The following is a 26056-nucleotide window of genomic DNA, read 5'->3' on the forward strand; positions in this document are numbered from 1 at the left end:
TAAAAGCTATTAGAAGGATTTTCAGCTTTAGTCACTTTTTTCAACACACTGCTATTATTTTGAACACAACTGTATGTACTGGGGGAGTTACTTGCTGTGTACAGCTGAATTGTTCTAGGCTGTTTCTTCTTTTCTCTGTTCATTTGTTTATAAAAGGTAAAAGTGACACCATAGACAAAGCAAGTTATTGTTCTGTATGATCTGTAACAGTGCCACAACTGCCTATACGTGAGAATGTATGACTCCATTGTCTGGGCTGAATGTTGGGAATACTGTGCGCACTTAGAAACTTTCTTAATAAAATCTATTTGATTAAAAAAAATACTGTAGATAATGCTGTACATATTCTTTCTATTCATAAGATATATTTAGTAATGAACATTAAAAATAGAAAGCAACTTTATGTAGCCCTTTATATAGAATTATTTTTTCTTTTTTTTTTTGAACAGGTAGATTGATGAACCAAGTTTTGGGTCATGTTGGTCTTCATAAATATGGCTGAGTCACATGGAAAACAAGACATATGGGTGTCTTAATTGACTGAAAGTCTTTACTGCAGCTCACTGGAGGATTCACACGGGATACAAGTCATATCTGTGTTCTAAAAGTCATGGTTTGGATCCTCTTCCACATTGATCCAGCAGGAGAAAAGTAATTTCAATGTTCTGGAAGTGACAATGGCTTTACAATAAAGTCCAACCCAAGTATACATAAGAAAAGTCATTTCAAACTACTTCTTATTTGGAGATTTTACAATGGAGAGAAAATATATCAGTCACCAGAAGGTTCACAAGGGAGAGAAGTCATATCAGTGTTCTGAATGTGATAAAGCTTTTATAAAGAAGTCAAATTTTTTCAGACACCAGAGGATTCACACTGGAGAGAAGTCATATCAGTGTTCTGAATGTGATAAAGCTTTTACTGTGAAGACAAATCTTATCACACACCAGAGAAGTCACACTGGAGAGAAGCCATATCAGTGTTCTGAATGTGATAAAGCTTTTACTCAGAAGTCAAATCTTATCCCACACCAGAGGATTCACACTGGAGAGAAGCCACATCAGTGTTCTGAATGTGGCAAAGCTTTTATACATAAGTCATATCTTATCAAACACCAGAGGATTCACACTGGAGAGAAGCCATATCAGTGTTCTGAATGTGATAAAACCTTTACAGTGAAGTCACATCTTATCACACACCAGATGATTCACACTGGAGAGAAGCCATATCAGTGTTCTGAATGTGATAAAACTTTTACAGTGAAGTCACATCTTATCACACACCAGAGGATTCACACTGGAGAGAAGTCATATCAGTGTTCTGAATGTGATAAAGCTTTTACACGGAAGTCAAGTCTTATCACACACCAAATGATTCACACTGGAGAGAAGTAATTTTAATGCTCTCAATGTGACAAAACGTTTACAGTTAATGTCGGTCTAATCGATCATCGGAGGATTCATACATTTCTGCATAGATTAAATTTTGGAAGAAAAGGGATATTAAAGCAGTTTCAGGTGTCACAAGTTTGTTTCACATCCCCAATGTCATCCCACAAGCTAGAGAAGAAGGGAAAAGATAAAATGTTACTTTTAAAGAAACAAACTTAAACAAACTGGAATGTAATGATTGGATGAACTGAGTTTAGTGCTTATGTCCATCAATACACAACTAGAAGGGATTTGAATATTTTACCTTTTGACAATTGTTTTTAAGATAAGCATCAATAACTGAACAGCTTCCCTCATGATTCTCATCTTTATCTTTTTTATGGAGCTTTGACTGAACATGTAATGCATTTTCATGATTCACCAACTGAGTTGTGTTTCCAAGCATTTTCTTCATTTCTGGATCCTGAGGTAATACATGACCAACACTGCCTCAGTACCAGAGACTAGGATGGGGTCTATTGTCATCTTACCAAGTCTCTGAAGCCTCATTGGGAGAGTCCATTCCAGGTTCTTCCGACTAGTAATACATCATCAGCCAGGCTTGAGGTCTCCAGCTAAGCCCACCTTGTCCACTCCTCCCAATACATGTTCCATCTCCTCTCCCATTCAATGCCTCCTTTCCACATTTCATCTCTCATTAATATTATTATACAGGATTTATGGCGCCAACAGTTTGCTCAGCGGTTTACAATATAACGGGAGACAATACAGCAACAATACAAGAGGGATAGGAGGGCCCTGCTCTTTGGAGCTTACATTCTAGGAAGGAGGGGCTAGTGGTACAAAAGGTAGTAACTGTGGGGGATGGACTGGTAGGAAGAGTAGAAGATTCCATTATTAGCTGAGGGCAGGATAGGCTTCCCTGAAGAGAGAGGTTTTCACAGATCGCCTAAAAGTGAGCAGAGTAGGCAATAGTCTGATAAATTTGGGTAGAGAGTTCCAGAGGACGGGGGAAGCTCTGGAGACAAGCATGAGAGGAGACAAGGGAGCTAGAGAGCAAGAGGTTGTGAGAGGAGCGGAGAGTACGTTTTGGGTGATATTTGGAGACAAGATCGGTGATGTAATTTGGGGCAGAGTTATAAATGGCTTTATATGTTATTGTTAATGTTTTTGAATTTTATCCGTTGGGCAATGGGAAGGCAGTGGAGGGATTGGCAGAGAGGGGTGGAGGACACTGAGTGAAGGCCAGTGGAGGGATTGGCAGAGAGGGGTGGAGGACACTGAGTGGAGGGATTGGCAGAGAGGGGTGGCTGATATAGAATAGTTAGTAAGGTGGATGAGTCTGGCAGCAGCGTTCATGATAGACTGGAGCGGGGATAGCCTGCGATGAGGTCGGCCAATGAGGAGGGAGTTACAATAGTCAAGAAGGGATATAACAAGGGAGTAAATAAGTTCCTTAGTGGTTTCCGAGGTTAAGAACGGACGTATATTGGAGATATTGTGGAGGTGAAGTCTACAAGATTTGGACAGTGATTGGATTTGGGACTGAAAGGACAGATGGGAGTCTAGGATTACACCTAGTACCCTGGCATGAGGGGAGGGACTGATGATTGTGTTATTGATCTTGATGGAGAAGTCGGGGAGGGGGCACAGGCTGGGGGGAATACTAAGAGCTCAGTTTTGGAAAGATTGAGTTTGAGGAAGTGGAGGGACATCCATTCCGATATGTCGCTTAGTAAGTTAGTAATGCGAGAGGAGACTGAAGAGGTGAGGAGTAGAAAGATAGATGTGTGTTTCATCAGCATAGAGATGGTATTTAAAACCATGGCAGAAGGGAGAGGAGGTGTAGATGTAGAAGAGTAGGGGTCCAAGGACGAAACCTTGAGGTACCCCTATGGAAAAAGGGAGTGGAGAGGAGGAGGCAGAGTTATAGTTAACAATGAACAAGCTCTGCAATAGGTAGGAGAACCAGGAGAGAGCAGAGTCTTGGAGGCCAACTGAGTGGAGTTTTTTGAGGAGGAGGGGTTGGTCAACCATATCAAAAGCTGCAGAGAGGTCAAGTAGTAAGAGTATGGAGTAGTGGCCATTGGTTGGGATGAGTATGGAGTAGTGGCCATTGGTTGGGATGAGTATGGAGTAGTGGCCATTGGTTGGGATTAGTACGGAGTAGTGACCATTGGTTGGGATGAGTACGGAGTAGTGGCCATTGGTTGGGATTAGTATGGAGTAGCGGCCATTGGTTGGAATGAGTACAGAGTAGTGGCCATTGGTTTTAGCAGTTATATTATTAGTGGGTTTTAGTAGGGCAGTTTCAGTGGAGTGTAGTGAGCAAAAGCCAGACTGTAAAGGGTCAAAAAGGTTTTTGTTGGTGAGTTAGGAGCTCAGGTGATTGTAGACTAAGCGTTCTAAGAGTTTAAAAGTAAACAAGAGCAGGGAGATGGGTCTTAAGTTGTTCAGGTTGGTGGTGTCCAGCGAGAGCTTTTTAAGTATGGGAGTGATGTGCGTATGCTTTAGAGGGGAGGGGAAGGGCCCAGTAGAGAGGGAGAGATTGAAGATGTGAGTGAGGGAGCATAGGATGGAAGAAGAGGGTGACCGTAGTAGTTGTGAGGGGACAGGATCCAGGGGGCAGGTAGTGAGACGGGCTTCTGAGAAACCTTAGTGACCTCTTCGGTAGTAGGAAGGTCAGAAGAGTAAAGTGTGGAGGGAGGTTTAGTATAAGTTATGCTAAGTGGTATGTGTTCCGTTCTCAAAACACTGACAATGTGTGGCTCTAAATGGACAGCTAAACCCTTGTCAGAATCTCCAGCAAACAGAAGCCCACTGCTTGTGTTGTCTACCAAAGAATCCAACTTTATTTTATAGGTGAAACTGAAACACAATACAATGACAGCATATCAGTATACATAGAATAACTAGTGTAACATAAATGACAGATGACACAGCAGAAAGGAACTTACAGGTGATGATGTCTCAAGCCCCTTGGGAGAGAAGCAAGCACACTGCATCCACAGTTAATAGAAGTCTAAAATGGCTGACGAACTTCATAAACCAAGAGTCACTTCCTGTCTGAGAGCTTACATATCCAGAGGAGAACTGCCATACATGTTTGCCACTAGATGGCCGTGGTACACTACATGTCCCATATAAGTAACTTTAATTCAATTAGCCTGTGAAGGCAACACAGTATGGATGTCTGTGCAGTGGCAATGCCCCTATGAATTGCATCAATCTTGTTTTTTAAATGATTTTTTAATCTCGTGAGCAGTGAGTGAGGTACTGGGTGGAGGTGGAGAAAGTTGAGAGTTAGAAGTAGAGAAGAGACGACGAGGACTGGATGACAAGCTATTGATGAGAGTGACAAAGTTGGCTTGTCTGGCAGCATGGAGGGAGGAATTGTATGTTAAGAAAGCAGATTTATATCGGGTGAATGCTTGGTGAGATTTGGTTTTACGCCACATTCGATCCAGCACACGACTATGTCGTTTAAGATCTCTGGTGTTGTCAATCTGCCAAGGTTGTAATGGTCGGGGCCTGATGCTTCATGTTAGAGGAGCAAGTGAGTCTAATGTGGATGAAAGTGAACTGTTGTAGACAGCAGTGGCCAGGTCAGGGCAGGACAGGGGAGAGATTCTGTCATAGAGTTGGTCAGTTGCAGAGTGGAAAGGAGAAGGGTTCAAGTTGTGAAGGTTTCTGCAGGTGATTGGTGATTGGAGGGATAAGTGTTTGAAGATGAGGAGACTGTGAAGGTGATGAGATTGTGATCATAGAGAGGAAAGGGGGTGTTTGTGAGGTTGTAGGATATCATCTCATGGGTGACAACCTTTCAGGCAGGTTTGTGTCTGTGACACCAGCTAGAAAGAAGTCTCTGTTCAGTGAGAAAACAACATCCCAAGCTGATGCAGGCCTTCCAATACTGAGTTACTGCTGATTTAGGGGATGTATTCAGCAGTAAAACGTAAGCCCAGCTGGCCACTTGTGTTCCATGTGGTTCTGCCAAATGGGATTCCATCAGGTGAAGATCAGAAATCCTTGTTCCATGTTTTCTCTTTCCAGCTATTACTCCTCTCCATAGACTAATCACACAATACAACTGCCAGAGATCTGAACTTACAAAGTGCTGAGTGTGCGGTCATATTCCTACCACTTCTTCCGGGGGACTGACATTCCTCTGATTGGGGTTCACAATAATCACTCTGAGTGCACACATCTCTTTTTGGTGGAAAGTTTGTAAAGAAAACTTCTTCTCCCTGGAAATATTACAACATTGGCACCAAAGTGTAACTATGGGCAAAATCAATAATGACATTAATAATGAAATCTGTCATTAGCAGAGCAGGCTTTGTTTTTCCGAGTCTCCTATTATTTTATGTTTTGTTGTCCCTCTAAGTAGATAATTTTTGTCTACTTCCTGTAGAAGGCCACGTCTTTTGGGAAAAATGGCAGTTGGAGGGGTTGGGGCAAATCCTATAACACTGCTGGGGGGTGCTCACAACTGTCAGTTGTCATTCATATGGGGGTTGGACCTTATAGAGAACCTGTTGCTGTAACTGCTGTAGAAGCGTTAGCTGAAGTTGGGCTTTACTTGTTGTGTGTCTTACTTATAACACAGGTCTGCGACTAAAAAGCTGTTTGATTATTTTCAGCTAATTTCCATGTATTTTGGTGTGCTGAAAACAAATAAAATATTGAAAAAACTCCTAGACGTCATGATTTGCCACAAAATGCAAAATTGTCTTCAAATTTATAAAAAAAAAAAATTGTTTTTTTTTTTTTATATTATGGGTTTTTAACCAAATTTAAAGTCCAAATTACTATTAATTAATTCACATAAGTGCATTTAAGGTATAAAATGCCAAAAAAACATTAAAGGGGTTGTCTGAATTACGTAAAAAAAAATATAGCACTGTAAATCTGATGGTCAGCAATATATACATAAGCTAAGCAAGTTTTAGTGAAACAAATTCTATTTCCTCATTTCCCTAGTTCTCTTCTGGCCCTTTGTTGTTATTTGCAGGTAAACAATCTCTGCCCCTCCCTCCCTGCAAAGGGGGTGAATACATGTGCTGCTCTGAGTGACATGTCTGACTACTGAGGGTAAGCCTCAGCCCTGAGTCTGTGCTTCTAATGGTAGAAAGGGTCAATCTTTCCTGAAGAATCCAGTGGGTGGGATACCAAATACCCTTGTTTTCTGTGTCTATGGGACAGTCGAGACAGACAAAATCACTGGACCAAGAAGAGGTGACAGCCGAGGGTAACTTTGGTACCTTCCCATAAAGTTCTTCTACCACCTCTCCACATAAAATTGGGTTTGATGAAGCAATTTGTAAAATCACTTCCAAGAGACGGAGAATGCTTCAAATTCAAATGGCCACCAACTTTCCAGGCCTGTCAGGGGCAAAATTGAAGGAAGGTGTGTTCATCGGACCAGACATTAGAAGGCTTAGAGTTGATCAAGAGTTTGTCAATACCATGACGGATCCTCACAAAGAAGGGTGGATTGCATTTAAAGACGTCGTACAGAAATTTTTAGGCAATACCAAAGATCCTCACTACAAAAAGATTGTCAGACAAATGCTGAAAGCATTTCAAGCTTTAGGTTGCCTGATGAGTTTGAAAGTGCATTTCCTCCAGTCCCACCTTGACTGCTTTCCTGAAAATTTGGGAGCTGTGAGTGAGGAACAAGGTGAACGAGTCCACCAAGACATTAAAGAGATGGAAAGGAGATACCAGGGAAAATGGTGCATTACAATGAGTAGTAGTAGTAGTTTTGAGGGGACAGGATCCAGGGGGCAGGTAGTGAAACAGGCTTCTGAGAAGACCTTGAAGACCTCTTCAGTGGTAGCGAAGTCAAAGGAGAAGAGTGTTGAGGGAGGTATGGTATGAGGAATGCTAAGTGGGGTGGGTGTCTGTGTAGTGGCGATGTCCCTAGGAATTGTGTCAATCTTGTTTTGGAAGTGGTTTGCAATCTCGTGGGCAGTGAGTGAGGCACTAGGTGGGGGTGGAGAAAATAGGGAGTTAAAGGTAGAGAAGAGCCGGTGAGGACTTGAAGAGAAGGTATTGATGGGAGTGTCAAAGTAGGCTTGTTTGGCAGCATAAAAGGAAGAAGTGTATGTTAGGAAGGCAGATTTATAACGGGTGAACGCTTGGTGGGATTTGGTTTTACGCCATATTCACTCCAGCGCACGACTGTGTCATTTGAGATTCCGGGTCTGGTCAGTCTGCCAAGGTTGTAGAGGTCAGGGCCTGATGCTTCATGTTGTTAGAGGAGCAAGTGAGTCTAATGTGGATGATATTTACTGTCCTGCTGTAAAAGGTGTAAATGATCACCTGCATGTTTCCTGTAGTAGCAGGGACTACAAACTCCTATCAGGAATATTAGGATGGGTACCTACCCAAGGGGGTCAACTTTTTGGATTTGGAGGAAACATTTCACATGGTTTCTTTCATTAATGACACCAATAAGGGGAGTCTCACTTCATTAACAATAGGAGAGCCAATCACAGGCCAGTAACATTTCATCCCCATTGGTCCAATGGATTCCTAGTCCTTCCAGATACATTGCTTCTTGTGTGGAAGGAGCACCCTAAAATGGCTTCCCTTCAATTCCACCCATAGCTGTACTTTAGGTGATGTTGCCCCTCCCCCATATCTGTAAGGGAAAGCCTCAATTTCTCCCAATACTCCCCTGACATAGTGCAAACAAAACCAACCCAAACCTCCAACAAATAACAATAGAAACAATACTAAGCGTAGTTGGGCGGGCCGGGTTGGTAGCAAACGGGCAGGCAGGGCTCAAGGAGCAGGCGGAAGAGTAGTTAGGAATAGCCAAAGTCAGGACAGGCGGAGTTCATTCAGAATCAGGGATCAAAGCAGAATCTGGATCAGGCAGAAAGTAGACAGGATGCAGGTACAGGGGCCCATGGGAAACATACACCAAGGCCCTGATCACAGGCCTGGCCATTCCTTAAATACACCTGCTGTAATCAGCCTCAGGTAATGGCTCATTGCAGGAGTGGTTGCTGAGAGCACCCGCTGGCCAGCCCTGGTACTGCAGCCTACAAGGCAGGTGAGTCCCACCACCACTGGCAAGTCCATTCCTGACAGGAAGTCGGGGTACACTTGGCTTCTCAGTGGTTTCCCGGTTCCTGGAGATGGCGTGGAATGAAGGGGTCCATGGAGTCCTGGGGACATTTTTTTATTTCTTGTTCACAACTTTTAAAAATCATTTTATTCCTGAAGATCACTAAACCCCAAATCTGATGTATTCTTTGATAGCAGACACCCTATATAATACAATGTTGGGAGTTGTCATTTTCTATGTTACATGATATTAGCACAACAGTTTATGAAAGGCAACATTTCAGGAACAATATAGTAACGTTTATTTCTGAGCACATAAATGCAATTCATGACCTATTTTCTGGTGAAATATAAAAGATGAGGTTGTGCCGAGGAAATGGGATTCCCAACATGTCAAGCCGTAACACTGTGTGCACTTGGAACGCTTTAATAGCCCCTCCAGGTCATCAGTATAGAGTTACACAGGAGCACTGGTGCTCCAATCATTGCTCTCCCTCCGGCGTGTGCGCTGATATGTAACGTGTGTGGGGATCACTGTGTTCCTATGTAGGCACCCCGATGTACATGTCACATCCTGGTCTGTGTATAGGAGGTCCGCTGAGCTCCCTCTGTCCTTCCCAGTGACACCCACCATGACAGCACCAGGCTCTGCTGTCCCACATGGTGTCAGGGGGAGGGACACATCTCAGTGGTGGGTGTGGGAATGATAGGCGGCTTCACAGCCACTTGTATTACTTTCACATGACAGCCAACATTTGGATTTACTAAAGTCCACACACTCCCGGCTGTATAGCGGTGGGGAGTGTTGTAAAAAAACACGTCTGCAGCATTGTTAAATATCCAAATCCCCAGCAAGTGGCTGCAGGTTCATATTTTATCACCCCCCTTTCCTGGCACCCTAAGATGGTTACCTAAGCCTCCTTAAGGTGGTCATTGGATTTTGGGACCTGTATGTGGCAAGGCTGCCAGAAAGTCTGTCACTTGTGGTGTCCTCATACTGGGGAGAAGTAGCAGAATGTGTTTTGGGGTGTAATTCCACATATCCCCATGACGTGTGCCAGAAATAGCTCATTAAATGACAACTTGGTGTAAATAGAATTTATTTTTCATTTTCCAATAACTTATGGCAAAAACTGTAAATGTTCCATGGACACAACATGCCTCTCAGCACATACCTTGGGATGTATCCTTCCCATAAAGGGGACATTTGGGGATGTTTGTAAGGTCCGGGCATTTTAGTGCCTCAAGAAATGTGATCGGCAGTCAGAAAGTAACAGCGACGTAAAAGCTGCATAAATTCCATTCTATATCCCATAGTTTGTAGACGCCATAACTTCACACAGACCAATCAATATCCACGGATTCAGCTATGCTTCTACCAAAGACACGGAGCAGAATACACGTTGTACTACATGTATGAAGAATGAAGATTTTATGGGATATGTTTTATAACAAAGTAGAAGATATCACAGACAGGAAGCTCCATGTGGGAGGAATTATAGAGGAGACGTTGCTGGAAGTGTGAGCAGAGGAGGTAATGAGATTGTATTTGATCATATCTCCCATCACTCTCCTGGTCAGGCTCCGGTCACACCAGGAATTGTATGTTTCTCATGACTCCCCACAGTCAGTTTCCTCCTGCTCATGGGCCAATCGCACTGCACTTTGTGAATGGGCCGCATTGAAACACTGAGGACTTCATAATCCTTCCCATGGACCCCTCCCCCTTTATATTTCCCCTCTTCCCATACAAACTGCTTTGGCAATGCTACAATGTCATTTGTTCCTGCCAATAAAGCTCATTGAATTGAGAGGGAAAGAGAAAGAAGGAAAGAGGGTGTCACTAATCATCGTGGGACGCCTCATTTGCGGAGTTCCCGGTTTTGTCCTCTAACCCCCCCGGTCACATCCAGCTTACAGTGAAGTCGTACGATTTCCAAGTCGGGGGAAATGCCGATTTCAGGAGTGAAACCGATGTCTATGCCAATCCCACTAATAGTAGTGCAGGGACGACTTTAGAAATCGCTGCGACTCCCACCAAGTCACACCCACCGATATGACCCGTCATTGTGGGCAGTAGGGGGCGACTTGTGATCTGCAAGAAGCATAGCATGGAAATGGCATGCCGAGTGACACCCCATGTGACCGGGGACTAAACACTGAAAGAAGCAGAGTTCTCTCTCAGCCAACCTCTCTCTGTATTTGTTTCTTCCATAGAGAAAACCCAGAGAGTCCTGGATGGGAATGATTGGTTTCCACAAAGAGACAATTAGCAGAAAGAAATGTCCTGTGTTGGTGGTGTCACTGGAAGGAAAGAAATGTCCTGTGTTGTTGGTGTCACTGAAAGGAAATAAATGTCCAGTGTTGGAGGTGACTTCTCTGTAAAAGCTTTGCCACATTCAGAACACTGATATGGCTTCTCTCCAGTGTGAACAATCTGGTGTGCAATAAGATATGACTTCTTTGCAAAAGCTTTATCACATTCAGAACATTGATATTCAGAACACTGATATGGCTTCTCTCCAGTGTGATTCCTCTGGTGTCTGATAAGGTTTGACTTCGATGTAAAAGCTTTGCCACAATTAGAACACTGATATGGCTTCTCTACAGTGATATGTTTTGCCTCCATTGTCACATCCAGAACACTGAAATGACTTCTCTCTTGTCCTCTGAGGCTGGATCAATGTTGAAGAGGATCCAAAACTTTTATGACTTTTAGAACGTGGATCTGACTTGTGTCCCGTGTGAATCCTCCAGTGAACTGCAATAAAGACTTTCAGTCAATTAGGACAACCATATGTCTTGTTTCCATGTGACTTTGTTGTATTTAGGAAGACCAACATGACCGAAAACTTGGTTCACCCATCCACCTGCATAAAAAATAAATAAATATCAGAATTCTATATAAAGGACTAAATAAAGGTTCTGTTAATTATTAAAAATGTATCTGATACATAGAAAGCATATGTACAGCAATATAGAAATGTTTAATCAAATAGATTTGATTAGGAAAGTTTCTAAGTGCGCACAGTATTCCCAACATTCAGCCCAGACAATGGAGTCATACATTCTCACGTATAGGCAGTTGTGGCACTGTTACAGATCATACAGAACAATAACTTGCTTTGTCTATGGTGTCACTTTTACCTTTTATAAACAAATGAACAGAGAAAAGAAGAAACAACCTAGAACAATTCAGCTGTACACGGCAAGTAACCCCCCCCCCCCCATACATAGATAGCTGACACCGATCAATGGGGCCCGTGTCTACCCCAAGTATTGGTCTGTAAAGTAGTTACCATTTAGTAGGATGGAACTGGATCGGTCCTTTTTTTGTGGCTAAAAAAGTTAAACCTGTAAAGTGTCTGAAGACGTACCTGGAGGGGAGAAACACCCAGAATATCCAGCCAGTTCTGCCAGAGAGACATACAGTATCTGATTCTCTTTTCATGTGACAACACTGAAGAAATGACACTTTGTTACAATGTGACGTAGTCAGTGTACAGCTTGTATAACATGGAAATTTCCTGTCCCCTCAAAATAACTCAACACACCGCCATTAATGTCTAAACCGAAGGCAACAAAAGTGAGTCCCCCCCTAAGTGACAAGGTCCAAATTAGCCATTTTCCCTCCCCAGTGTCATGTGACTTGTTTGTGTTACAAGGTCTCCCCAGCTTCTCACCCCTCCCCTATACACATCCCTCCCAGCTTCTCACCCCTCCCCCATACACATCCCTCCCAGCTTCTCACCCCTCCCCTATACACATCCCTCCCAGCTTCTCACCCCTCCCCTATACACATCCCTCCTCAGCTTCTCACCCCTCCCCTATACACATCCCTCCCCAGCTTCTCACCCCTCCCCTATACACATCCTTCCCAGCTTCTCACCCCTCCCCTATACACATCCCTCCCAGCTTCTCACCCCTCCCCTATACACATCCCTCCCCAGCTTCTCACCCCTCCCCCATACACATCCCTCCTCAGCTTCTCACCCCTCCCCCATACACATCCCTCCTCAGCTTCTCACCCCTCCCCTATACACATCCCTCCCAGCTTCTCAAACCTCCCTCATACGTATCCTCTACCAGCTTTTAACCCCTTCCCCATATATATCCCTTCCCAGCTTCTCACCCTCTCCCCCATACACATCCCTCCCCAGCTTCTCACCCTCTCCCCCATACACACCCCTCCCAGCTTCTCACCCCTCCCCCATACACATCCCTCCCAGCTTCTCAAACCTCCCTCATACGTATCCTCTACCAGCTTTTAACCCCTCCCCCATACACATCCCTCCCAGCTTCTCACCCCCTCCCCCATACACATCCCTCCCTAACTTCTCACCCCTCCCCAGTTTCTCACCCATCCCCCATACATATCTTCTTTAGCTTCTCGCCCCTCCCCCATACACAACTGTAATGGAACTGACCCCAGACTGTGCTTGAGTACTTCCATTAGAATACCACTTCCCCCTCCGAACACCGACCACAGACACCACAGCTGACCATACAAGACTAGACACCAGTCCTGAAGTAAACCAGGAGGTAGACTACTTTATTTGAACACAGATACAAGATATATACACTCAGGGGACAATCCCCCCTCCCTGCATAATGACACAGGGCGGGGCAATCTACATTTAGTAACAAGAGACAAAAAAGTAATCAAACTTCACACCAGCAGACAGTCCCATCAGGAGGGAGGGCCGCTGGAGACACCCCCCACCAACCAATAAACACAAACACATACATCCCATAATAGTTTGCTCCCAAGCCAGACAAACAATAGAATAATAGGATGCAACCACATGGCATTAAACAATGAACAACCTCCCACCCCACCTATACATGTCTACACAATATCAGGACATCTCACCCTGCACCCCTAACAGACACAGGGTGACTTACACATAAGAGGGATATGGGGAGCTGAAACAGGGGTCTCCCCACCCTTCCAAAAGGGGCTGTGTTCCATGGACCCAGCACCCAAAGTGACTCCCATCACAAAAGCCCTCCCCAACATCTCACCCCTCCCCCATACACATCCCTCCCAGCTTCTCACTCCTCCCCCATACATATTTTTCCCCCAACTTCTCACCCCTCCACCATTCACATCCCTCCCCAACTTCTCACCCCTTCCCCATACACATGCCTCCCAGCTTCTCACCCCTCCCCCAAATATATTCCCTCCTAGCTTCTACCCCCTCCCCAGCTTTTCACCCCTGCCCCATACACATCTCTCCCAGCTTCTCACCCATCCCCCATACACATTCCCCCCCCCCAACTTCTCACCCCTACTAAGCTTCTCACCCCTCCCTCATACACATCAATCCCCATCTTCTCACCCCTCCCCCATACACATCAATCCCCATCTTCTCACCCCTCCCTTCCAGCTTCTCACCCCTCCCCCATACATATCCCCTCCCAGCTTCGCACCTCTCCCCCATACACAGCCCTCTCAGCTTCTCCCCCCTCACCCATACACAGCCCTCCCAGCTTCTCACCCCTCCCCCATACATATCCCCTCCCAGCTTCTCACCCCTTCCCCATACATATCCCCTCACAGCTTCTCACCCCTTCCCCATACATATCCCCTCACAGCTTCTCACCCCTTCCCCATACATATCCCCTCACAGCTTCTCACCCCTCCCCCATACACATCCTCTTTCTACACGTGAGGGGGGTCTGTGAGGGGTGGTCACTTTGGGTGGAGGGTCCATGGAACCCAGCTCACTTTGGAGAGGTGGGGATACCCCTGTCTCCGTTCCCCATATCCCTCTTATGTGTAAGTCACCCTGTGCCTGTTAGGGGTACAGGGGGTTTGTCCTAATATTGTGTGGGGGTTGTTATTGAATGCCATGTGGTTGCATCCCATTGTTCTATTGTCTGTCTGGCTTGGGAGCAAACTATTATGGGATGTATGTGTTTGTGTATTAGCTTAGTGGGGAGGGGGTGTCTCTAGAATCCCTCCCCCCGATGGGACTGTCTGCTGGTGTGAAGTTTGATTACCTGTGTGTCTCTTGTTACTAAATGTAGACTGCCCCGCCCTGTGATGTAATACAGGGAGGGGGGACTGTCCCCTGAGTGTATATATCTTGTATCTGTGTTCAAATAATGTAGTCTACCTCCTAGTTTACTTCAGGACTGGTGTCTGGTCTTGTATGGTCGGCTGTGGTGTCTGTGGTCGGTGTTCGGATGGGGAAGCGGTATTCTAACGGAAGTAGTTAAGCGCAGTCTGGGGTCGTTTCCATGACATCCCCAAAAAGACTTGCAGCTGGAATTGCAGCCAAAGGGGGTCCTACAAAGTACTGACTCCAGGGGGCCAAATACAAATGCCGCCACACTTTTCACAGGTTTATTGGTCACAAATGTTGGAAACCATTTCTCATTTTCCTTCCACTTCACAATTATGTGCCACTTTGTGTCGGTCTATCACATCCAATCCCAATAAATACATTGTAACATGACAACATGGGGGGGCATTTCAAGGCACTGTAATGTGTATTGCTATCATGTAGGGGACCAATAGCCTCCTATATGATGGCATATAGGTGACAGGTTCTCTTTATGGAGACCCCCGGGGTCTATTAGACTCTGGATGTCTCCTGTCTGCTCCACTGCAGATGATGGAACACAGACCGCCTTCCATCAGCTACTTCCCCCGGCACTGATCCTGGTCTGTGTATAGGAGGTCCACTGAGCTCCTGCCGCCCTTCCCAGTGACACCCACCATGACAGCACAGGGCTCTGCTGTCCCACATGGTGTCAAGGGGGGAGGGGCACATCTCAGTGATGGGAATGATAGGCGGCTTCACAGCCAATTGTATCACTTCCACATGACAGCCGACATTCGGATTTACTAAAGTCCACACACTCCCGGCTGTATAGCGGTGGGCACTGTGGGGAAATAACACGTCTGCAGCATTGTTAACAATCCGAATCTCCAGCAAGTGACTGGAGATTCAAATTTAACCGCCCCCCATCCTGACACCCTAGGATGGTTGCCTGAGCTGCCTTATGCTGGGCATGGAGCCAGGTGCGCAGTCATTGGTAATTGAGTAATATCTGGGTGGAGCCAGGTGCACAGTCATTAATATTAAAGTGGTATGTGGGTGGAGCCAGGTGCACAGTCATTAATAAGTTGGTATATGGGTGGGGCCAGGTGCACAGTCATTGATGATAAAGCGGTATGTGAGTGGAGCCAGGTGCAGTCATTGATAATAAGGCGGTATGTGGGTGGAGTCAGGTATACGGTCATTGGTAGTTGAGCGGTATGTGGGTGGCGCTAGGCGCATGGCCAATAGTAGTTGAGCGGTATGTGCAGGGGTGGACTGACAACTCAAGGGGCCCCCGGGCAATAGGGGATCATGGGGCCCCTGTGTCCTTTACCAAACTCAAAAAAGCCTATGAAAAAGGTACCAGGGGCATCTCATGTGGCCCCCTACTGACCCCGGGCCCTCGGGCAGTGCCTTAGTTTCCAAATGGTCAGTCCACCCCTGGGTATGTGGGTGGAGCCAGGTACACAGTCATTTTAAACGGCAAGTTGTGTCAGTTGCTTTTTTAAAAGTTATTGGAGCCCCAAAAACATTATTTGATAGCCCTCCTCCCCCAACCAATACTAATAAACATTTACCCCCCCCCACCTTGTGACACCAGATATACTCACCCAAGTCCCCCATACAGGTCCCTCACCTCTGGGTCCTGGTGGGGGAACTGCTGATCCAGCTCTGCGATTCACCCCCTGAGATCATCTCTCCTCTGCCATCCCCCCGTGATGACATCATTCTCTTCTCTATTCTGAGAGGACCCCACTGGAGCCCATCTAATAGGGAGTGTCCGTGTCAGGCAGGCACTAATGTGGTCACCCAATGAAGGACCCAAAGCAGACTTGGGGTAGTCATGTGATCACAGATACAGGAAAGTATAAAAGGACTTTTACATTGGAGGGGTATTGTTTTCTTGAATAGACTGGTCAGATAGAGGGGGAGGAGTTTATCATGGGGGAGGAGTTTATCCAGGGGAGGGGCTGTAAAAGATTACTTTACTTGGAAGATGATGTTTATTAACCACTTCCTGACCGCGCTCTAAATGAAAGATGGCTGCAGTGCGGCTCTCTCATTCTGGGAGGATATCCGTGGACGTCCCCCCAGAACAACGCCCCCCACATGGCCCCCTGGGGTCCTTCTGACACAGCTGATCGCATATTGTGGGGAAAAGCCAATCAAAGCTCATCACTTGCCAGTTATTGACATTCCTTTCCTTCAGTGCTGGCACAGCTGCCTATCAGTGACACCTCATCAATGCTCATCAGTGACACCGAGAAATGACCTATTTGCAACATTTCATGACACAAACTAAGAAAACCTTTTTTCCCAACATTTTCAGATTTCTTTCATTTATTTAACAAACAATAAACCCCTCAGAGGTGATTAAATACCACCAAAGGAAAGCTCCATCTGTGTGAAACAAATGATACAAATGTCAAAGGGGTGCAGTGTTCCGTGACGGAGTCATTGTCATCCAAAGTGCAACAGCGCTGAAATTAGTAATTCCACATCATTTCTGGGGCCTTTGCCTGGTGGAGAGAGACCCAGCCTAGAGATACTGTTTGCCCCGACTGATGACCAGAGACTGCGGACATGGTGCAGGAGACGACAGGAGACTGCGGACACAGTACAGGAGATGACCAGAGACTGCGGACACAGTACAGGAGGTGACCAGAGACTGCGGACACAGTACAGGAGATGACCAGAGACTGCGGACATAGTACAGGAGATGACCAGAGACTGAGGACACAGTACAGGAGATGGCCAGAGACTGCGGACACAGTACAGGAGATGACCAGAGACTGCGGACACAGTACAGGAGATGACCAGAGACTGCGGACACAGTACAGGAGATGACCAGAGACTGCGGACATAGTACAGGAGATGACCAGAGACTGCGGACACAGTACAGGAGATGACCAGAGACTGCGGACACAGTACAGGAGATTACCAGAGACTGAGGACACAGTACAGGAGATGACCAGAGACTGAGGACATAGTACAGGAGATGACCAGAGACTGAGGACACAGTACAGGAGATGGCCAGAGACTGCGGACACAGTACAGGGGATGACCAGAGACTGCGGACACAGTACAGGAGATGACCAGAGACTGCGGACACAGTACAGGAGATGACCAGAGACTGCAGACAGTACAGGAGATGAGCAGAGACTGCGGACATAGTACAGGAGATGACCGGAGACTGCGGACACAGTACAGGAGATGAGCAGAGACTGCGGACACAGTACAGGAGATGACCAGAGACTGCGGACACAGTACAGGAGATGACCAGAGACTGCGGACATAGTACAGGAGATGACCAGAGACTGCAGACACAGTACAGGAGATGACCAGAGACTGCAGACAGTACAGGAGATGACCAGAGACTGCGGACACAGTACAGGAGATGACCAGAGACTGCAGACATAATACAGGAGATGACCAGAGACTGCGGACAGTACAGGAGATGACCAGAGACTGCAGACCTTTGAAGTGGGGGGAGTTGTGGAGCGGGTGCCCGAGTTTGGCAAGTACCAGCTTTCACTTCCGTTGTAATTGCCTAGGCGATTGGAAGCAGAGGTTGTCCTCCCCTCCTCCCCCCCCAGTAGTGGACACGTGACAGGTCCCAGAAGACTACGGGGAAATTCACAAAGAGCAGCGCTTCTCGCACATGTGCAGTGGGCAGCCGGCATGTACAGGAGAGCACACGGGGAGACTTCTGAGGGAAAGGGTCGTGGCCTCTGCGTTTCATGCACCATTGGCCTTGAAGGCCAAGGCCAATATTGCCCAGGCCATATTTTGTGGGAGGGGCTACGTTTGTTAAATATGGAAAGGATTCCCTTGAAGTTTAGGGACCAGTCCTGGCTTGCGTTCCACGGCAGGCTCTACGTGAGGGGAAACCTGAAGTGCCGTTCTCTGGATGACCTTGGTTGTCCGAGGACGGAGTGGGGGGGCGAGGTGGAATCTATGGACCACTTCTTGCTTCAGTGTCCCTTCAACATAGAGGTGTATAAAGAGGTGGGGAGGGCTCTGGACATCCCCTTCCTGCACTGCATGTCTTATGCAGAGTGGGTATATGGGGCATTGGAAAGTCATGCTGGTTTTCATTTGAACACTCTTTTTTCTAGTTTGTCTAGTGACCCGTTACTACACATGGAATGCACGGTGTCAGGTTTCCATTCGGCAGAAGGTCCTTCCTGTTCAGGTGGTGGTGTGGAGGAGTGTTGAGGTCTGACAGTGATGGGTATGTACAGGAGAGGAGTACGGAGGTATGACAATGATGGGTATGTACAGGAGAGGAGTACAGAGGTATGACAGTGATGGGTACATACAGGAGAGGAGTGTGGGGGTATGACAGTGATGGGTATGTACAGGAGAGGAGTGTAAAGGTATGACAGTGATCGTTATGTACAGGAGAGGAGTACAGAGGTATGACAGTGATGGGTATGTACAGGGGAGGAGTACGGAGGTATGACAGTGATGGGTATGTACAGGAGAGGAGTACGGAGGTATGACAGTGATCGGTATGTACAGGAGAGGAGTACGGAGGTATGACAGTGATGGGTATGTACAGGAGAGGAGTACGGAGGTATGACAGTGATGGGTATGAACAGGAGAGGAGTACGGAGGTATGACAGTGATGGGTATGTACAGGAGAGGAGTGTGGAGGTATGACAGTGATGGGTATGTACAGGAGAGGAGTACGGAGGTATGACAGTGATGGGTATGTACAGAAGAGGAGTATGGGAGGTATGACAGTGATGGGTATGTACAGGAGAGGAGTACGGAGGTATGACAGTGATGGGTATGTACAGGAGAGGAGTACGGAGGTATGACAGTGATGGGTATGTACAGGAGAGGAGTACGGAGGTATGACAGTGATGGGTATGTACAGGAGAGGAGTACGGAGGTATGACAGTGATGGGTATGTACAGGAGAGGAGTACGGAGGTATGACAGTGATGGGTATGTACAGGAGAGGAGTACGGAGGTATGACAGTGATGGGTATGTACAGGAGAGGAGTACGGAGGTATGACAGTGATCGGTATGTACAGGAGAGGAGTACGGAGGTATGACAGTGATGGGTATGTACAGGAGAGGAGTACGGAGGTATGACAGTGATCGGTATGTACAGGAGAGGAGTACGGAGGTATGACAGTGACCGGTATGTACAGGAGAGGAGTACGGAGGTATGACAGTGACGGGTATGTACAGGAGAGGAGTACGGAGGTATGACAGTGATGGGTATGTACAGGAGAGGAGTACGGAGGTATGACAGTGATGGGTATGCACAGGAGAGGAGTACGGAGGTATGACAGTGATGGGTATGTACAGGAGAGGAGTACGGAGGTATGACAGTGATGGGTATGTACAGGAGAGGAGTACGGAGGTATGACAGTGATGGGTATGTACAGGAGAGGAGTACGGAGGTATGACAGTGATGGGTATGTACAGGAGAGGAGTGTGGAGGTATGACAGTGATGGGTATGTACAGGAGAGGAGTACGGAGGTATGACAGTGATGGGTATGTACAGGTGAGGAGTACAGAGGTATGACAGTGATGGGTATGTACAGGTGAGGAGTACGGAGGTATGACAGTGATGGGTATGTACAGGAGAGGAGTACGGAGGTATGACAGTGATGGGTACGTACAGGAGAGGAGTACGGAGGTATGACAGTGATCTGTATGTACAGGAGAGGAGTACGGAGGTATGACAGTGATGGGTATGTACAGGAGAGGAGTGTGGAGGTATGACAGTGATCGGTATGTACAGGAGAGGAGTACGGAGGTATGACAGTGATGGGTATGTACAGGAGAGGAGTACGGAGGTATGACAGTGATGGGTATGTACAGGAGAGGAGTACGGAGGTATGACAGTGATGGGTATGTACAGGAGAGGAGTACGGAGGTATGACCGTTCCCAGGGAGGACTATCTCAGGAAGGGTCTATACTCCACCATAACTCTGGTTCTCGGAGTGTCAGGTCCCAGCGGGTTCTCCTGGTGTCTCTCCTGTTATTCTGTCTCGGACACATCAGAGGAACATGGTGGGAGATCGGCCTGAATGTCCTTCCTAGGAGGGAATACCGGAGCCATTCTGAGGCCCATTTAATGGCCGGCAATGAGGAGGAAACCAACACTGAGAAGTAGATGCTGAGATATATACAGCACGGGGCAGCACAGTGGCTGAGTGGTTAGCACTTCCACCTGGCAGTACTCGGGTTGTTGGTTCAAATCCCAACCATGGCACCACCTGCCTGGAGTTTGCATGTTCTCCCTGTGCCTGCGTGGGTTTCCTCTGGGTACTCTGGTTTCCTCCTACACTACAAAGACATGCTGGGACATGAATTGTCTCCTGTCTAAGTTGTCCCTAGTATGTATATGTATGAATGCGAGTTAGGGCCCTTAGATTGTACGCCCCTCGGGGGCGGGGACTGATGGGAATGTACAATATAGATGTAAACTGACGGCGCTATATAAGTACCTGGAATAAATAATAATAATACACCCAGATCATCGATGACGAGGAGGAAGGTTCGGTCACAGATGATTGGTCCGTCTATAGCAGGGACAGGAGCCGGGACCAGGAATAGGAGATCCACCTGACTTACCCGTGTGCTCTGACATGGAGAAGATCCCATGCTGGCCCTATGGTGGCCGTGTGTTCAGGATGGAGACCGACAATCACAGGATCCTCTGGAAGCAGATCTAAAATGGCTGAGAGGAGGAAAGTGTTCCCGGGACAGGAAGTGACGCAGACAGGAAGTGACTTCAGAAAGATTTATACAGAGGCTGCAGTATGGAGAGCAGACACTAGATGGTGCTGGTCCAGCAAAAGTTGAATAGTATAAAACAACAGGGAAAAAACCCTGAAAAGCAAAAGAAGATGGCGGCTCGTAAACTTCCTATTTAGCAGCTTGATGTCATTGTCCCACTCTACATGTTACATCACATCACGTGACTTCCTCAGGAGTTGGCCATCGGACGTACAGCTGCCTATATATACCAATATAATCCTTAATAGACTAATTGGGAGCCATTATGTTGCAGCCTGTCTGTCCCTTATTTGGCAGCCATTTTCCCTTGGTCTAATATAGTGTTTTTACATTACAGTGGATTAGATCTCCCTCCTCCATTTTGTTGTAGCCCTCCTGTCCCTCCTCTGGCGGCCATTTTCTCTTAGTCTGATATGAATGCTGGCACATTTTGTCCCCTGATATTAGACATTAGCCGGGTGATTGTATACACACAGCGGGCAGATCTCAATCAATGTCACCCACTAGTCTATACTGTCACGGGGTTGGCCAGCCAATCATGTGGCTCCTATTCTGTCCTTCCAATGACCATTCCTAGTACATAGGACTCATCTTCCATACTACATTCATGATACAACAAGATGGAAACTGTTATAGAGTCATTGTACAAATCCTGTGACCCGACTTGTATCCGGGAATATTGCATGGCCTTCTACTTCCTGCTTCCTGTTCTATGCTGACCTGGATGCAGTTCTGTTGTACAACATGATTCCTCACACCAGCAGCTTGTGTTGTCTTCATTCCTGTACATGAAACATGGTGTCAGAAGTGACTGGAATCAGGACTGAGCCTCTTGTTTGGAGCGCAGCAGCTTTGGGAAACACAGGTTTGTGAACTACAGCCTGAGACTGAGGATTGTCTGAGATTTGATAGCTCAGAGGCTTCCTGACAATATGGCTGCCATGAATGGCATACCTCCCCCAGAGGGGATGACAATGAGTGGGGATTGGAGCAGCAATTGGGAATCTTTCAGAGCTGAATGTGAAGATTATTGTCTGGCTACAGGCTGGAATGAGAAATGTGCAGGAGTGCCGGCAGCAACTCTGAGAAGAGTCATGGGCAGTGAATGCAGGCATGTGTATAAACACCATGTGACCCTCACAGCAGATCAGCAACACAATGTTACAGCCATTGTAAATGTACTGGAAGATGATCTCATACCTGCTACAAATGTCATTTATGAAAGGGATGTGTTTGGATGCTGCAAACAAGAAGAGGGACAATCTTTGGATCACTTTGTTACACACTGGAGAGAAAAGGCAGCAACTTGTGAATATGGCACTCGGAGACCAATTGATAAGGGACACAATTGTTGTTGGTATAGCTAGCGAGAGAGCACACGCAGGCGCCTCCTAAGAGAACATGACTTCACTCTACACACAGCCATTGAGACGTGCCGTACAGCAGAGCTCACTGACAGACGTCTGAAAGTTATGGAACAGGACAGACAGCAGACCGACAGCATAAACATTACAATGCAGCATGGCAACAGGAACAAAGTGCAGCAACGCCGCCTGATGAGCACAAATACTGCCAACCCTACAGCTTGCAGATACTGTGGGACTGTGCATGAAAGAATTAAAGAGCCGTGTCCAGCTTATGGGGAGTCTTGGAAGTCTTGTGGAAGAACAAACCATTTTACTAACGTTTGTTTGTCAAGTAAACGACGGCCATCAATAGGCAAATGACACAACGTGGAGAACACATCCACATATGAGGAAGAGACACACCACTGAAGTTATAGACAGCAGGGAATTGATGGGCCTACCTCCCCCCACACAGATCACCTACCTCCCCCCACACAGATCACCTACCTCCCCACACAGATCACCTACCTCCCCCCACACAGATCACCTACCTCCCCCACACAGATCACCTACCTCCCCCCACACAGATCACCTACCTCCCCCCACACAGATCACCTACCTCCCCCCACACAGATCACCTACCTCCCCCACACAGATCACCTACCTCCCCCCACACAGATTACCTACCTCCCCCACACAGATCACCTACCTCCCCCCACACAGATCACCTACCTCCCCCACACAGATCACCTACCTCCCCCCACACAGATCACCTACCTCCCCCCACACACACACCACTGAAGTTATAGACAGCAGTGAATTGATCGGCCTACCTCTCCCCACACAGATCACCTACCTCCCCCATACAGATCACCTACCTCCCCCCACACAGATCACCTACCTCCACCACACAGATCACCAACCTCCCCACACAGATCACCAACCTCCCCACACACAGATCACCTACCTCCCCCACACAGATCACCTACCTCCCCCCACACAGATCACCTACCTCCCCCCACACACAGATCACCTACCTCCCCCCACACACAGATCACCTACCTCCCCCCACACAGATCACCTACCTCCCCCCACACACAGATCACCTACCTCCCCCCACACACAGATCACCTACCTCCCCCCACACAGATCACCTACCTCCCCCACACAGATCACCTACCTCCCCCCACACACACACCACTGAAGTTATAGACAGCAGTGAATTGATGGGCGCTGTGCAATCCAGAGGAAAGAAATGGTTTGTCACTTTACATGTCAATAATAAGCCCCAATCCTGTCACCTCCATTCAGGAACAACGTGGGATGTAATGTGCTTCAGAGACAAAATGGTGTCAGCACCAGAAGCACGTCTACTGCCAAGTGACACCAGATTAAAGTTATACTCCGGTGCGATGATGAAATCTCTGGGGCTCTTCAAGACAGAATGTGCCATACGTGGACTAACACACAAGCTGGAGTGTGAAATTGTGGAAGCAGCCAAAAGCCACTGTTGTCTGGCTCATCCTGTGAGCGTCTAGGGCTGAGACGTTTATCCATCCCTGCAGAGCGTAATGTGATGGACAATCTATCCAAGGGGCCCTTGACAAAACAACTGCTGATAAAGGAATTTAGTGATGTGTTTACTGGGCCAGTAGAATCTGTACCAGGGGAAGTTCATTTCCACCTTGATGTGAGTGTCCGTCCAGTCCAATGTGCACCACGCAATGTGCCGGTGGCATTAAAACAGGCAGTTAAGGCACAGCTTGACCAGTATGAGGCCAATGGACACTTGGCACCAGTGACTGACCCAACTGGCTGGATAAGTAACATGGTGATTGTATGGAAGCCAAATAAGCTATAAATATGCATAAATCCCAAATTCTTAAATATGGCACTGAGACGATCTCACTACATCATGCCAACTCTCGAGGATGTTTTGTACAAGCTGCCTAAGGCACGTCTGTTCACGCTTGTTGATGCCCGGGATGCATTTTTACAGTGTAAGTTGGATGATGCAAGTAGTTACATGACAACCTTCTGGACTCCGTGGGGCAGGAAAAGATGGCGCAAACTGCCTTTTGGAGTATCAGTTGCACCAGAGGTGTATCAACGTAAACAACATGAACTATTGGCTGGACTCGGTGGTATTGAACCAATAGCTGATGACATCCTTGTGGTTGGCTGTGGGGACACAGATGAGGAAGCAGAGCAAGATCATGATGGCAAAGTGCTGGAACTGATAAATCATTGTAGGCAGGTAAAATTGAGACTTGGCATGAAAAAGCTGCAATTCAAGGTCAAAGAAGTCCCCTTTCATGGACACATTCTAACCTGGGAGGGTTTGAAGGCTGACTGTCAGGAGCAGGCGCAGTGTGCCAACTTGCACTGGTGTGCGGGCACTAGGTCTTGGCCGGCCACGGCAATGACGGAACTCACGCATGTGCATTCGGGACCAATGACAGTGCAGGGCGCAGTATTTAAATCCATTCTGCACTGACACCGGTTGCCGTATGGTCTATCCTGTGTTCCTGTTCCTGAAGTCTCTGTATTTTGATCGTTGCTGACCCAGATTGTCCCTGACTGTGTTGAATTCTCCTGCTCTGACCCTCTGGCTTGCCTGACCTCTCTCTCGGATGCCCCCTTTGGATTTGATCTTCTGTTACTGACCCAGCGAGTGACCCGACTATTCTTTGCCTGCAGCCGTGTACCTCGCTGTCCCCACAGTTACCGACCCGGCCTGTCTGACCTCGCTTCTTCTCAGTCATCCATCCATCCCACTCGGATCCATCCGCCTCTTCATATCAGGCTCTCATCCTGTGGATACCTCTGGCAGATTCCTCTACCACGGGTGGGTGTACTCAGGGGCCGCGACCTGGTCTCTGTCTGCTGCAAGTCCATCCCCACCATCAGGGGCCCTGGTGAACAAGCAGACTGGAACTTAGACTCTGCGCTCTGGGGAATCCTATTCCATGGGTTACTAGAGGCCCCGCCAGGTGGTTCCTTACACTGACCCAGAAAAAATCAGAGCCATACTGGATATGCCGCAGCCAGCAAATGTGAAATCCCTGCAGCGCTTTATTGGATTTGTTACCTACCTAGCAAAATTCCTACCACACCTCTCAGAGGTCTGTGAGCCATTGAGAAGGCTTCTGGACAAGGACGCTGTTTGGCATTGGCTTCCTAAGCATGATAATGCAGTGCAGGACATCAAACGCTTGGTCACGGACACACCTGTCCTGAAGTACTATGACGTTACAAAACCTGTAACTATTCAAAGTGATGCAAGCAAAACTGGACTTGGGTGTTGTCTATTGCAAGCTGGCCAGCCTATCGCTTTTGCTTCAAGGACACTGACTCTACCGAACAAAACTACGCACAAATAGAAGAGGAATGTCAGAGTATAGTGTTTGCCTGCCAGC

The 26056-nt window shown here is 47.1% G+C and overlaps 1 protein-coding gene across 1 annotated transcript in view; it reads left to right on the forward strand.

Moving 5' to 3' along the window:
• Positions 1-26056, forward strand: part of LOC149470514 (uncharacterized) — a 64342-nt gene that overhangs the window by 11299 nt on the left and 26987 nt on the right. The window contains 2 exon segments of the mRNA XM_089662991.1: positions 450-1427; positions 17174-17181. Coding sequence (XP_089519117.1) covers positions 756-1427; positions 17174-17181 — 680 coding nt within the window. The 5' untranslated portion in view covers positions 450-755.

This window comes from Staurois parvus, unplaced genomic scaffold (genome assembly GCF_062004578.1).
Source record: "Staurois parvus isolate SC_StPar_1 unplaced genomic scaffold, SC_StPar_1.0 ptg000040l, whole genome shotgun sequence".
Taxonomy (NCBI): Eukaryota; Metazoa; Chordata; class Amphibia; order Anura; family Ranidae; genus Staurois; species Staurois parvus.